This window comes from Xenopus laevis, chromosome 8L (genome assembly GCF_017654675.1).
Source record: "Xenopus laevis strain J_2021 chromosome 8L, Xenopus_laevis_v10.1, whole genome shotgun sequence".
Classification (NCBI taxonomy): Eukaryota; Metazoa; Chordata; class Amphibia; order Anura; family Pipidae; genus Xenopus; species Xenopus laevis.
In genome coordinates, this window is record NC_054385.1 from 93,349,098 (window position 1) to 93,362,347 (window position 13,250).

The 13,250-nt window shown below is 38.7% G+C and overlaps 1 protein-coding gene across 1 annotated transcript in view; it reads right to left on the reverse strand.

The window, feature by feature from the left end:
- The window catches only part of prkch.L (protein kinase C eta L homeolog), a 101,538-nt gene that overhangs the window by 3,274 nt on the left and 85,014 nt on the right, over positions 1 to 13,250 (reverse strand). Inside the window, 3 exon segments of the mRNA NM_001092325.1 lie at positions 185 to 328; positions 8,707 to 8,895; positions 10,687 to 10,825. Of these exon segments, the coding sequence (NP_001085794.1) occupies positions 185 to 328; positions 8,707 to 8,895; positions 10,687 to 10,825 (472 nt within the window).

Below are 13,250 nucleotides of genomic sequence, written 5' to 3' on the forward strand. Positions count from 1 at the left end.
TCCTGAGTTTACAATATTAAGGATTTCTGATATTTCCCTAATAATTGTATTAGGGAAATGTGCAGCTTTTGAAGGACATCTGAACTACCAGCACCACAGATGTTTTCCTCTCATAGCAATAAAACGATACTTATTGCAAGCAGAAGACTAACTAAGAATGACCATTGGCTGAAAATATACTTACAATTCTCGGTCTAAACGGTGGCTCAATCGCTTTCTTGTTCAGCTCATCCCAGTTGATGTCTTTAAAGAATGGGTGCCACAGAATTGCCTTCTCACCCCCCAAAGTCAAACTTCCTAAGCGCTTGGTCGGCTTCTTCTTCATGAACTAGAAAGGGAACATACTGATAGTTATTGCCAGGAAATGAATTCTAAATAAAGAAAACAATATATGTCTTTAAAATTGTACAGTCCTATTTCTGAGTGGTGGGTACATGGCTCACCATTGCATCACTGCACAGAACTAAAGCATCTGGATTTGTTACAGTAGTGGAAGTAAAACAGAGAAATCTGTAAAAATTACCTTCTGGTAAGATCAAGTTTATTGACGCTTTAAAATACAGTAAAAAAAAGCCAATTTCATGACCTGGGTTAATCGGATCAAAATATTGACCAAGTAAACCATTGCATGAAGTATATCAATTTGCCTCATGGACACAGGGCATGGCCATGGCACCAGATCAGAGCCGGAAAGAAGTCATGCGTTGCTCCATAGAGTGTATCGGTGATTCATGCAGAAACTCTTACACAGCTAACAGCCAAATGGTATCAATGGTGTTTCTTACCATGGCTGCCATGTGATGCCTTCTTCTGGAATTAAAGAGGTTGCTTACTTTTAAATTTTAGTATGATTTAGAGAGTGAAACCCTCAATTGGTTTTCATTTTTATGCTAGTTGTGGCTTTTGAGCTTTTTATTCAGCACCTCTCCAGTTTGCAATTTCCACAGTCTGGTTGCTAGGGTCCAGATTACCCTAGCAACTATGTACTGATTTGAGATTGAAATATGAATAGGAGAGGGGCTGAATAAAAATAATAAAAATTAGCAATCACAATAAATGTGTAGCCTTACAGCTTAGATGGGCTCAGTGACCCCCATTTGAAAGCTGGAAAGAGTCAGAAGTAGACAGCAAATAATTTGAAAAAATAAATAATGAAGACCAACTGAAAAGTTGCTTAGAATTATCCATTCTATAACATACTAAAAGTTGACTTAAAAATGAAGCACCCCTTTATCTGCATGGCTTTTGACCCATAGACATGCACTAAATACAGTGTTTACTTTGCAATCCTCTGGGCTGTGCACAACTGAGCAACTAGATCACAAATATTCATGGATACAAACGCTAATGCAGTTTTCATCCAGAACCACAGAAAGCTCATGCTTCCCTTAGTTGCCACCATACCACTTAGTAGTAATGAAGCTGCAGTAGAATAAAGATGTAATACAGATATAGGATCTATTATCCAGAATGCTCGGGACCTGGGGTTTCTGGATAAAGGATATTTTTGTAATTTGGATCACCATACCTCATGTCTGCAAAAAAATAATTTAACCATTTAAAAAACCTAATAGGATTGGTATGCCTCCAATATGGATTTATACAGCCTAGCTACTAAAAAATTAAATCATTCAAAAATACGGATTGTTTGCTTAAAGGGGAAGTAAAGTCTAAAATAGAATAAGGCTAGAAATGCTGTATTTTGTATACTAAACATAAACATGAACTTACTGCACCAGAAGCCTAATCAAACAAATGATTTATGCTTTTAAAGGTGGCCACAGGGGGTCACCATCTTGTAACTTTGTTAAACATCCTTGCAAGACCAAGACTGTGCACATGCTCAGTGTGGTCTGGGCTTCTTAGGGATCGTCATAAATTCAAAACAGCACAAGTCAAATAATATCTGCCAGAAGCAGATACAGCAAGACTGATAAATAATCAGAATATACAGACTGCACTGGGTCCTGTGTTGTCATGTAATCTAATGTGGATTTTACAGTTTTGTATTGTTTAATACAAACTTTCTCCAACTCTGCAGAACCAGTGGCTGCAGCAAAATAATCCTCCAAATAGAATCCCAGTTTATTTGTTTAAATCTGCCTCCATGATCTTCGTCTCTGCAGCTGGAGTTGGAAACAGTAAAGTGGATGTAAAGGCAAAAATAAAGTCCAATACAAATCTCTACACAGTCGCCGATTGCTCTACAGGGAAACAAACAAAGCTGCTTGAGTTCTGCATGGCTGGGAAGTAAGGTGGGGGCTCCCCCTGCTGTTCATAAGTATGATTGTTTCCCTGCAGAGCAGTTAGGGGCGTCTGACAATTCCTATCAACAGCAGCAAATGAAGGGAGAATTTCACTGCATACAGTCAGGTTTATTATAAAACCGGTACACATTTTTAAATTAAAGTATATTGGGGATAGTTTCTTTTTCATTAAAATTGCATTTTATTGCCTTTACATGCCCTTTAATCAGTCATTTAATGGAAAATGACATTCCCATATTTGAGTGGTATAACATAAACAGCACTGTCTGCAATTAGGATTAATTTTAAGACAATGAAAACAGTGAAAGGTTTTATGGTACATTTTCTATCTACCAACAAAGTCTTTACAGCTTTGCAGAGAGAGATATTATCATAACCTGCAAACTGCAATATGATAGAAATGGCATGTTTCTACCGATGGCATGGATTAAAGGGCATGTCTGTACTGCACAGTTAGATAAATGAATGTGTTCAAGGTAAAGTAATACTGAGCAGATATTTTGCTGACACAGGAAAAATATGCCGGAGAGAACATGGGTTGTTTATACAGGCATGGAAAGCAGACACACAGACACTACATCAGTATTGTATCTGCTGCAATCCCATATAACCTAAACCCAGTGTATGCAGTAAAATACTGCTTTTATGGAAGGGCACAAAGAGAATTTATCTTCCTTATATTCACATAAGAAATGTATAGGGCTACATCAATAAAAACAGTCCTGTATTCAGCGATTATGACCAGCATCAGTCATAAAAACCAGACAAATTCAAGAATATTTCCTTGATAGGGTAGAAGCAAATAGATAGTTCACTCATTGCAGCAAGACTGAATCGGAGCCATGTCACCATATGCATGATCCAATATCAGTCACCAAAAAATGACAGTAAAGAAGGAGATGGATGCTATGAACTGATCCACATAAAGTTGAAACCCCCCTAAATGTAATGTCATGATGGGAGATGAATAGAAATGTTGGGATATTTAACACCCATTATGGTAAAGCAATGGGGAAACGTGAAGTACCATTGTTCTGCACCATGAAGAATTCTGTCACAGGAGGCCTTTGTTTCTCAATCTTGAATGCTTGAAGTCAAAATTAAGAGACAGCTGATGTTATGAAGCTTAAGGCCCCCATACACGGGCCGACAAGAGCTGCCGGCAGGCCGAGTTGACAGATTATTGGCTAGTGTGTGGGGCCATCCGATTGGTGTCCTCGATCGATATCTGGCTGAAAGTTGGCCAGATGTTGATCGGGCAGGGTTAAAAATCGCGTCTGATCGCGGCCACATCTGTTTGTTGATGCGGTCCCATGACCTGACCGCCCGTGTCGTCTCCATTCTGATTTGATCGTTGGGCCATAGGGCCCAGATTAGATCAGCCAGATATCGCCCACCTCAATGTGGGCATATTAGGGAGAGATACGGTCATTTGGTGACATTGCCAAACGAGCAGATCGATCTGTGTATGGCCATCTTTTGGATGCAGATTACATCAAAAAGAAAGGTTAACCATTGTGTACAAATAAAGTAGAGAGCACTGCTTGGAATACAAAAAAAAAAAAAAAAGGAATGGATCGTTACAGAAAAACAAATGGCTACTACACAATTATGACTCAAAGTAGATGGGATGGATTATTTGATATATGTAGAGTCAGGGATTGGGAAATGAAATACATGTTGTGGTTTAAAAAAAACAAATTATGGTAATTTCTTTGCACTGGTTTAGTACATGTGTCTTAGGCCCTTAAATGCAGGTGTAAACCTCACTCAATTGTGCTCAGTTTGCTCCCTCCCTGCAGGCACAGTCCATTATTGTTAAATTGCAGCCCCTCTGTTGCTGTTGCTAAAATCCCCTCGTTAATCAAGTGTTAATGTTTATATTGTTTATATTAGGGAAATAAATCAACCTTTCCTGAATTACTAAAAGTCCCTAAGTTTCCATTACAAGCAGCTGACTTTACTTGGTGTTGTTCCTACAAGCAGCATCTGATTTACAGACTCGCTGCTACAGTTGCCTTTCTAATGTTTATTTCTGGGGCTAAGTAAACCAGTGCCTGAAATATCTACTCTATTTATTTTCGGGAGCTACGTGTAAAACAAGTACCCCCCCCCTTCATCAGCTGAATATGTAACAGAATCTATATTCACATTTTGTGGTCAAATTTCTAACGGTGGAGTCTAGCCAAGGGCAATAAAGCTGGGACAGGCAAGGGATGAGTTGGGGAGGTATTCTGGCTGCATTTTACTGCATACAAAGCACAATAAGAGAGAGACACAAGGCAGTATGGGAGGTGGCAGGAAATCTTTATACACGATCCATCATGAGAAAGAGCAATATTATACGAATACTTTACTTATACGGATTCTTTTAATAAAAGGCAAAGTATCATTTCTACCATTAGCTTATATGAAATGATCATTTTCAGCAGTCATGGGAAATATAAAAGGTGAGCAATAAAGCTATCAGATACAAACAGATTGAAAAGTCCAGCAGTCCCTGTGCAAGAGCTTCCTATAAAACCAGATTCCACTGCGGGTTGCAAAACTTGTTAACTGGAGCGGAAAGGGAAATGTGGGGTTGCTGCATATTTTAAGTTGCAATAATATTTTGTATATTGAAACAGCTTCACGACATTTACTCATGATCTGTTTTGCTCAAAATCATTGAATCTTCTTGCACCAAAACAGAAACATGTTTTCCCCAGAATGATACTGACAATAAAGCTGCAGTTTCTTATTGTGTCCTCTGTCTCTCACCCCCACCCAGGGCCACCGAACACAGTGGAGGAGTAGGAATTCTCGTCCTTTCTCACTGTTGATTCAAAACTTTTCATATCCCACCATCCTTCTTATTCTTTTGAGGTGAATGCCCTCCATATCTTCTACCCTCTTTCTGTACATGTGGACATTATTTACTGGCCACCTTCAGCCAACTCCTTTGATAAATTCCTGTTTTCTTCTGTACGGACAGCCCTGTATTATACTTGGTGATTTTAACTATATCATAATGATGATACTTCACAAACTTGGTCCTCTTCTTTTATCTGACGAAAGGTAATCTAAACAGTAAATGTACGATTTATCCATCAACAAAAATGACCATTTTAAGCGACATTGTCTAGTTGAAACTAGGAAACTGTGGGTAGCTGCCTACTTGGCCCTGCAAACAATTGGACATTGGATACATATCACTGTTAACAATATAAATTTTCTAACCTGACATTCAATTTTATGATCAGTGTCAGACGAAAATTGTTAGATGCATAAATGTTCGGTGCCCACTAACTTCCCAATAATTTGACGGATCGCCCGAAATTTGGTTGAAAAAGGGTCACCTAACCTTCCTCGAGCAGCGGACAACCATATTAACCCATAAAGATTCCCACTTTCTGGATCTACTCTTCAGGAAACATCTGTCTCTTTCTAATTTTAATAGTGACCCTTTCCCTTCTGATCATCAAATTGTTACATTTGCTGTCTTAGACTCACCTACCCAACATTTTCCTTCCACTGCTGTCCTATTTTAGAATCCACAAACTACTGACCTCCCATCCCAAGCTCACTGTCCCAGGTAAAGTCTCTCCTCTCTTAGGAATACATTTAATCCTGATACTCTTCTAAGTGACTATAACTACATTCTTTCCTCCACTACTGACTGACATGCACTCGAGCAGGCTCAGCATACTCATAACCCACATTAAACCCACAAACAATCTGCTGATTGTTTGATTGGAGAAAATACAGGAGACTTTGTTCATCATAAATTTTTCCCGTTGTGTCTTAATTCTGCCCTATCAAACGTTAAGCAAGACTGCTATAGTACTCTCAAAAATAAAAATAAATCCAATCCACAACCCTATATTCAATACACTTATTTTACCCTCACCAAGAGAATCACTTAACTTTCTACACTTTTCTCAGGGCATTCTGCAAGTTCATCCACAATCAGATCTTTACTAGCACAAACTATCTGCTCCTTCCAAAACTCCTTATGGAAATTCTTTTAATCCTGTAACTGCTTCCACTTAAGTCTCATCTTCTCTTGTCATCCCCACTCACAACTTGTTCTCTTAACTCTATGCCTCCTTCTCTACTAACTCTGTGCTGCTGAGCTTACTGCAGCTCTTACTCACATTTCTCTGCACTGACTTCTTGAACTTTGTCCTCTTCATTTAAACAGGTATGTGTCAAATCTACTCTTAAAAAAGTCACACTTGACCTGACCTATTGGGAGCCAAGTTAGGGGGAGAAGCGTTGCAGGGGGAGAAGCGTTGCAGGGGGAGGCACTGTTGAGGCCAGGGGCTTGCTTCATCCCCTTATTTTATCCTGCCTAGACTACTGCAATTAGCTATTAACAGAGCTCCCATCTATTTAGCTGCTAGAATTCTACTTAAAACTCTAACTTAAAAAAGAAAAAGCCCCTCCACTGTTGAAATCCTTATCTTCACGGCTTCTCAAAGCATTATTAGTCATATATATCAATGGCCACCATGAGCTTGCTTGCCTACTAAGTGGATACTTGATACGGTTTATAAATGCACTGGGACATTCATGTCATTTAGAAATCAACCATTAATGTCAGTAGAATAAAATCCTGTATTTTACTGTCCATATTGTTAATGCACCATCAGAACATTACTTCTCCCACAGGAAATAGCAGAGACAGAAACAGGACGGAATTTTATATTCTTAGTTCTCAGAGCTCCTGGGGAGTGGTGAGAAGCTACTCAGCTTTTCCGTTTCCAATAGCAAAAAGGATGCAAGAGCGGACAGCGCAAAGAAACTAAATTCCCTGGGGCTCTAACACAGACACAAAACACTGCAGATAAGATCACAAATTCCCTGCTAGGCAGTGGAGAGAAAAAGCCCTCTAAAGTGAAACCAACATTATTCATAATATTTTATATACACATATAGAGTGAGAGATAAAGGGAAGAATCACATTCCTTCCTAAATCATGAATCTGAACTGCAAAGCCTTATATTATTGTCAGTCTATTATATTACCAGCACCTGGTTATTTCTCTGATACATTTTTTGGTGGAATAATATGCATATATATAAGTGTATGTATATATATATATAATATTTTTATATTTTTGTCAGTAAAGTGCTCAGTTAGACTAAAGATTTATATTGTTTGAAAGCACAAAGTGGCATATTTATTAATATTGGAAACATAGTTAAATTGGGTTGAAAAAAGACAAAGTCCATCAAGTACAACCCCTCCAAATGAAAACCCAGCATCCATACACACACCCCTCCATACCTTCACATGATTTATATATACCCATAGTGTAATCATGTCCCCTCGCAAGCACCTTTTTTTCAGAGAAAACAACCCCAACCTTGACAGTCTACCCTCATAATTTAAGTCTTCAATTCCTCTAACCAGTTTAGTTGCACTTAGTCTCTGCACTCTCTCCAGCTCATTGATATGCCTCTTAAGGACTGGAGTCCAAAACTGCACTGCATACTCCAGATGAGGCCTTACCAGGGAACCATATGTTTTAATCCCTTGAGTTAATACCCTATTTTTTGCAAGACTGAACTATTTGCTTCAGTGGCCACAGAATGATACAGCCCAGAATTAGACAATTTGTAATCTACAAAAACCCCTAGATTCTTCTCAATTAAGGAAACTCCCAACACACTGCCATTTACTGTATAACTTGCATTTATATTATTTTTGCCAAAGTGCATAACCTTGCATTTATCAACATTAAACCTCATTTTCCAGTTTGCTGCCCAGTTTTCCAAATTCAAAATTTTTCAAATCACTCTGCAAAGTGGCAGCATCCTGCATGGAACCTATAGTTCTGCACAATTTAGTATCATCTGCAAAAATAGAAACAGTACTTTCAATGCCCACCTCCAGGTCATTAATAAACAAGTTGAAAAGCAAGGGACCTAGTACAGAGCCCTGCAGTACTCCACTAACAACACTGGTCCAATTAAAAAATGTTCCATTTACCACCACTCTTTGTAGTCTATCTTTTAGCCAGTTCTCTATCCAGGTACAAATACTATGTTTCAGGCCAACATTCCTTAATTTAACCAGTAACCTTTTGTGTGGCACTGTATCAAATGCTTTAGCAAAGTCTAAGTAAATCACATCCACTGCCATCCCAGAATCGAGGTCCCTGCTCACTGGTGATGTTGTCCATACAACCAATCAGCAATTAGAGTTGAGCAGTCATCTACAACAAACACAATTTTCAATACTGTGTATTTGCCCAGTGATTGATGCTCCTCGTCCTTTAACATTCCTAAAATAAATGTAGCTTCTAGGGGTTGGTTCTAGAAAGTGATTTGCAGTTTCCTTTTGTAAAAGTGTTTTAGTTATTGTCTAGGTGAAAAGTTACCCCACAAACCACATATCAATATCAGACTGAATATAATTATTTTAACTGAACAAAAGGATAATAAATACTTACAGCTTGGAGAATTTCTACAGAATCTTGTGACAGCCAACCTGGATACACTACTTCATCATTCAGTATGGCTTCAAAAAGGTCATCCTCATTTTCTGCTTCAAAAGGTGCATGGCCGCAGAGCATCTCGTACAAAAGAACACCCATTGCCCACCAATCTACTAGTGGCCCATACTGCATCTCCTGTAATATCTATATAGGGAACAAAGCACAACAGGTCCATGTTAACAATAAATGAAAGCTCCTTGTGACAGTCACTCAAAGAAAACATATCTACTCGGGTATCAGTTTCACAGCTGCAAGATGACACTGAGTCAACAGCATTAACATCATTAATGTATTATTACAGATAACCATAAGATAGTGACCCTGGCTGACTAAACACTGCTTGTCTGGTCAGTTAAACAAAGTTAAAGAAACAGTAACATCAAAAAATTAAAGTGATTTAAAGTAATACAAATATAATGCAGTGTTGCCCTGCACTGGTGAAATTGCTGTGTTTGCTTCAGGAACACTACTATTGTTTATAAAAAAGACTGCTGTGTAGCAATGAGGGCAGGTTACACAGCAGATAAGAACATAATGGTGTTATCTGTTATCCACTATTTAACCTGTGCCATATAGCCTTTTTTCAATTTCCACCATTGTTACACAGCAGCTTGTTTATATGAACTATAGTAGTGTTTCTGAAGCAAACACATCAGTATTACCAGTGCAGGGCAATGATTCATGATATTTTCATTACTTTAAAACACTTTAATTTTTTGGTGTTACTGTTCCTTTAAGAACTGAAAGACAGCTGTTGAGCCAAACGCTTGGAATTAGTGTCATAGCAATAAGAAATGAATGTAAATCACATAAGTTCACATTTATTTTCTGCTTGGTTTTAGAAAGACGACATAAAGGAAAATAGTAGCTAGTTAAAGATGCAGAAAACACTTAAAGGAAAACTATATCCCCCAAACAATGTAGGTCTCTATTAAAAGATACTGAGTAAAACAGCTCATGTGTAAAACCCTGCTTCATGTAAATAAACCATTATCATAATAATATACTTTTTTAGTAGTATGTGCCATTGGGTAATCATAAATAGAAAATTGCCATTTTAAAAAATAAGGGCCGCCCCCTGAGATCGTAAGATTCACTGTGCACACATACAAACCACATGTAAGGTCACATGAGCCAATTAACAGACAGAGTTCTGCCTTTTGCTTCCTCACTTCTTCCTGTTACAGTTAGTGTTGTAGTATTTCTGGTCAGGTGATCTCTGAGGCTGCACAGATAGAGTCACGAAATGGTGGTTCAAGGCAAGAGATGTAAAAGGGCAATATTTATGTAAATATATATTCCAGTTTGGTAAGATTCTTTAATATGTCATTCAATTTGATATAAACTATCTGTTGCTTAAGTATTCATTTTGGGGGTATAGTTTTCCTTTAATGGTTGGTGGGCAAGAGTGCTGGGTTTGGTAACAATCATTAAGAATTTACGAGAGATCTAAGTTTGGGGCATGCCAGTGAGATAGTCATTGGCAAGTACATAAAAAGCTGAGAGATCTAAGAGGGGTTTGCCAGTCAGCAGGAGCAGGTCATGGGCAATTAAGAAAAAAAAAAAAAAGAAAAAAAAAAAGATTATTCAGACTGTTGCTATATTTTAGGGGCTGCAACAACAGAAAATGTTCAAGCAAAGAAAAAAAAAACTAGCACAATGAATACATAAAAAGCCCACGTATAAACAACTTGTGGCCAATGTGAATGCCAGGTAAGATTACACTTAGAGTTCGGCCTTCTAAATGGAGCTAGACAATGGAATTAGGCAAGAATAACTTTTTCAGTGCGGTATTTAGTATAATACATCATAATGATTTATTTCCCTGTATGATGCCAAACACAGAGAACAAAACAGGGTGATATAATAGTTTAAAGGTAGTGGTCAAAACATAGTGCCAAGCTTTCTTCTTGCAACAGCCCTGTGTTACTGTACCTCTGGTGCAATGTAATCAGGAGTTCCGCAGAATGTTGATGTTGTACAGCCTTCCCGGATCCCCTCTTTGCACATCCCAAAGTCTGCCAGCTTGCAGTGACCTTCATGATCGAGAAGTACATTGTCTAATTTCAGATCTCTGTAGAAAAAAAAGCAGTACTGATCTGGTTAAAAAGGAAAGAGCAGCAAAACGTGCAGTTACCCCCTTAACAGCATAAGGTTTCAACTGAGACTCATCAGTTCATCATTTTCATTGACCAAGAAGAGGTATGAGGGCTAAGACAAAATAATCAAATTTATATTTTCGCATATGACTATGCTGTTATTCTGCACTAAATATTCCTTTTATACCATTAATCATGCATTTACCCATAATGCAATATTCAAGGTTGTGGGCCCTGGAGCTAACATGGAGCAGCTGACTGTTCTCGTATCTGCTGGATGTACCATTCACTCTCCCTGTATTTGCATGCACATGTGTGGGCAGTAAGTGTTTAACTCTGCATTACAGATATGGCACCCGTGCCATAAATAAAACAAAAGTAAATACAAATCAATATTCTTTAAAGGACAAGGAAAGTTAAACTAAAGAAGTAGCTAGAAATGTTGTACATTTTGTGGGCTTCTGTACCAGCCCAAGACAACCACAGCCCTTTAGCAGTGAAGATCTGTGTCTCCAAAGATGCCCCAATAGCTCCCAATCTTCTTTTCTGATGATTCACTGCACATGCTCTGTGCTGCTGTCACTTACTGAGCTTAGAGACCGACTCAAAATATACAGTACACATAGAATAGAAATGTCACAATATAAGGGTGATTAATATGGATAATTACTACATCCAGTGCAACTAGCATCAGAATTTAATAATCAGCCATGAAGCATCAGCTCATATTACATGCCAACCTCATTTTCTGTTTTATAATTTGCGACAACCCCCTTTAAGGTGGCCATAGACACACAGATCCTATCGTACGAATCAAGGATTTGTATGATTTTCGGATTGTGTGTGGCGTGTGCCGACATCTTTCGTCCGGCGGATATCGGTCGTTTGGTCGATCGGTCAGGTTTGATTTTGACCCCACCGATCCCACCGGAACCCAGGGCACATCGTAATCGGATCGTTCGGCCATACGGCCGAACAATCAGATAACCCCCGATATAGCCATGTTTGTTAATGTCATATCGGGGAAAGATCCGCTCTTTTGCGATGTTGCCAAACGAGTGGATCTTTGCATCTATGGCCACCTTAAGCTTAGCTTCTCAACAGCTGCTCAGAGCCCACTGAGTATGTGAGTGTCACAGACACTTTATAAGATGGTGACCCCTGTGACAGGTTTGAAGTCCTGGCTCATTACTGCTATTGACAAGCTGAAACTTTAAGCTGGTGCCATAAGTTCAGTATATAAAACATGACATTTTTAGCCCTATTCATTTTTTAGGGTTTAGTTCTCCTCTAAAGGTGAATTGGATTTGGAAAGCAGTATAAACCCTGATAAGACTATTACATATAAGCTGGAAGCATGTATTACAGCAGAAGAGATGATTTTCTCTGGGAAACACACAGACTGGGGCTGAAGGACATGCTGGTGCTTTACGAGCTATGTGACATTTCTCATGCTTCTGTACAATGGGTCAGTCAGCCCTTGGTATTCTGGTTTGTGGTCTCTGCTATACTAGGCACTGCTCCCAGACATAAAACCAGAGCCCAAGGCTTGGACACACTACGGTTTGATTGCAAGTCTCATGCTATTTTCCTAGGCACAAAGACTTCTTTTTCTTCACACAAGCTTCATTCCAGGAAAAGTTCTTTTGCACCTCACCAATTTATTAACATTTCATCATTTTTTCCCTAGCTATGATGCTTACGACTTTTAAGAAATGTAAGAAGAAAGCAAATGACCAGTGGTGTGTGTCTATGAGAGGTGGTAGATTGGCTGATTTATGGTTACAGTTACAACCAGGCCGGTATTCTACTGTCCAGTAAAAAGTATACTTGCTCTTAATGGTATTAATAGGGAAGAAGCTAAAATTATACAAAGGTCCATATTTTCTTCCAAAAAAGGTGGCAACCCTATTACATTTATTTATGTAATATAACACAGGGAAAACATGTTCCAGCTGCTATTCCACAATAGGATTTCTTTCAGATATTTTATTCTACAACCTCATCTCCCTCCAGGTCTTCTCGGCATTACTTCCTCTAACCTTCCTCTCACAGGTCACTTCTTTCCTACCTTGTTAGATGCTTTGTTTATTTATGATTAAAGTGTGTGTTTCACAATGACCAGTACAGCAGAAGAACTATGGGAAGAAATCTCTCCTATAATTTCGATGTACATGTAATAATACCCTAGAGGAGGAACCCCACCTACTTGGTTTTAAAGCACTGCCAGGGCAGTGAGCTGATTCCTAACATTAGATCAGTTTCATGCTTAGTGAATACATAAGTACAATGTGGGGTTTTCCAATCGGCATGTTTATAGCCAGGGAAGTAGATCCCCTCCAAAAAATCACTCTGGTTGAGAAGATACCCCCCTCTATTATATGCAAAGCCACGAAGCCA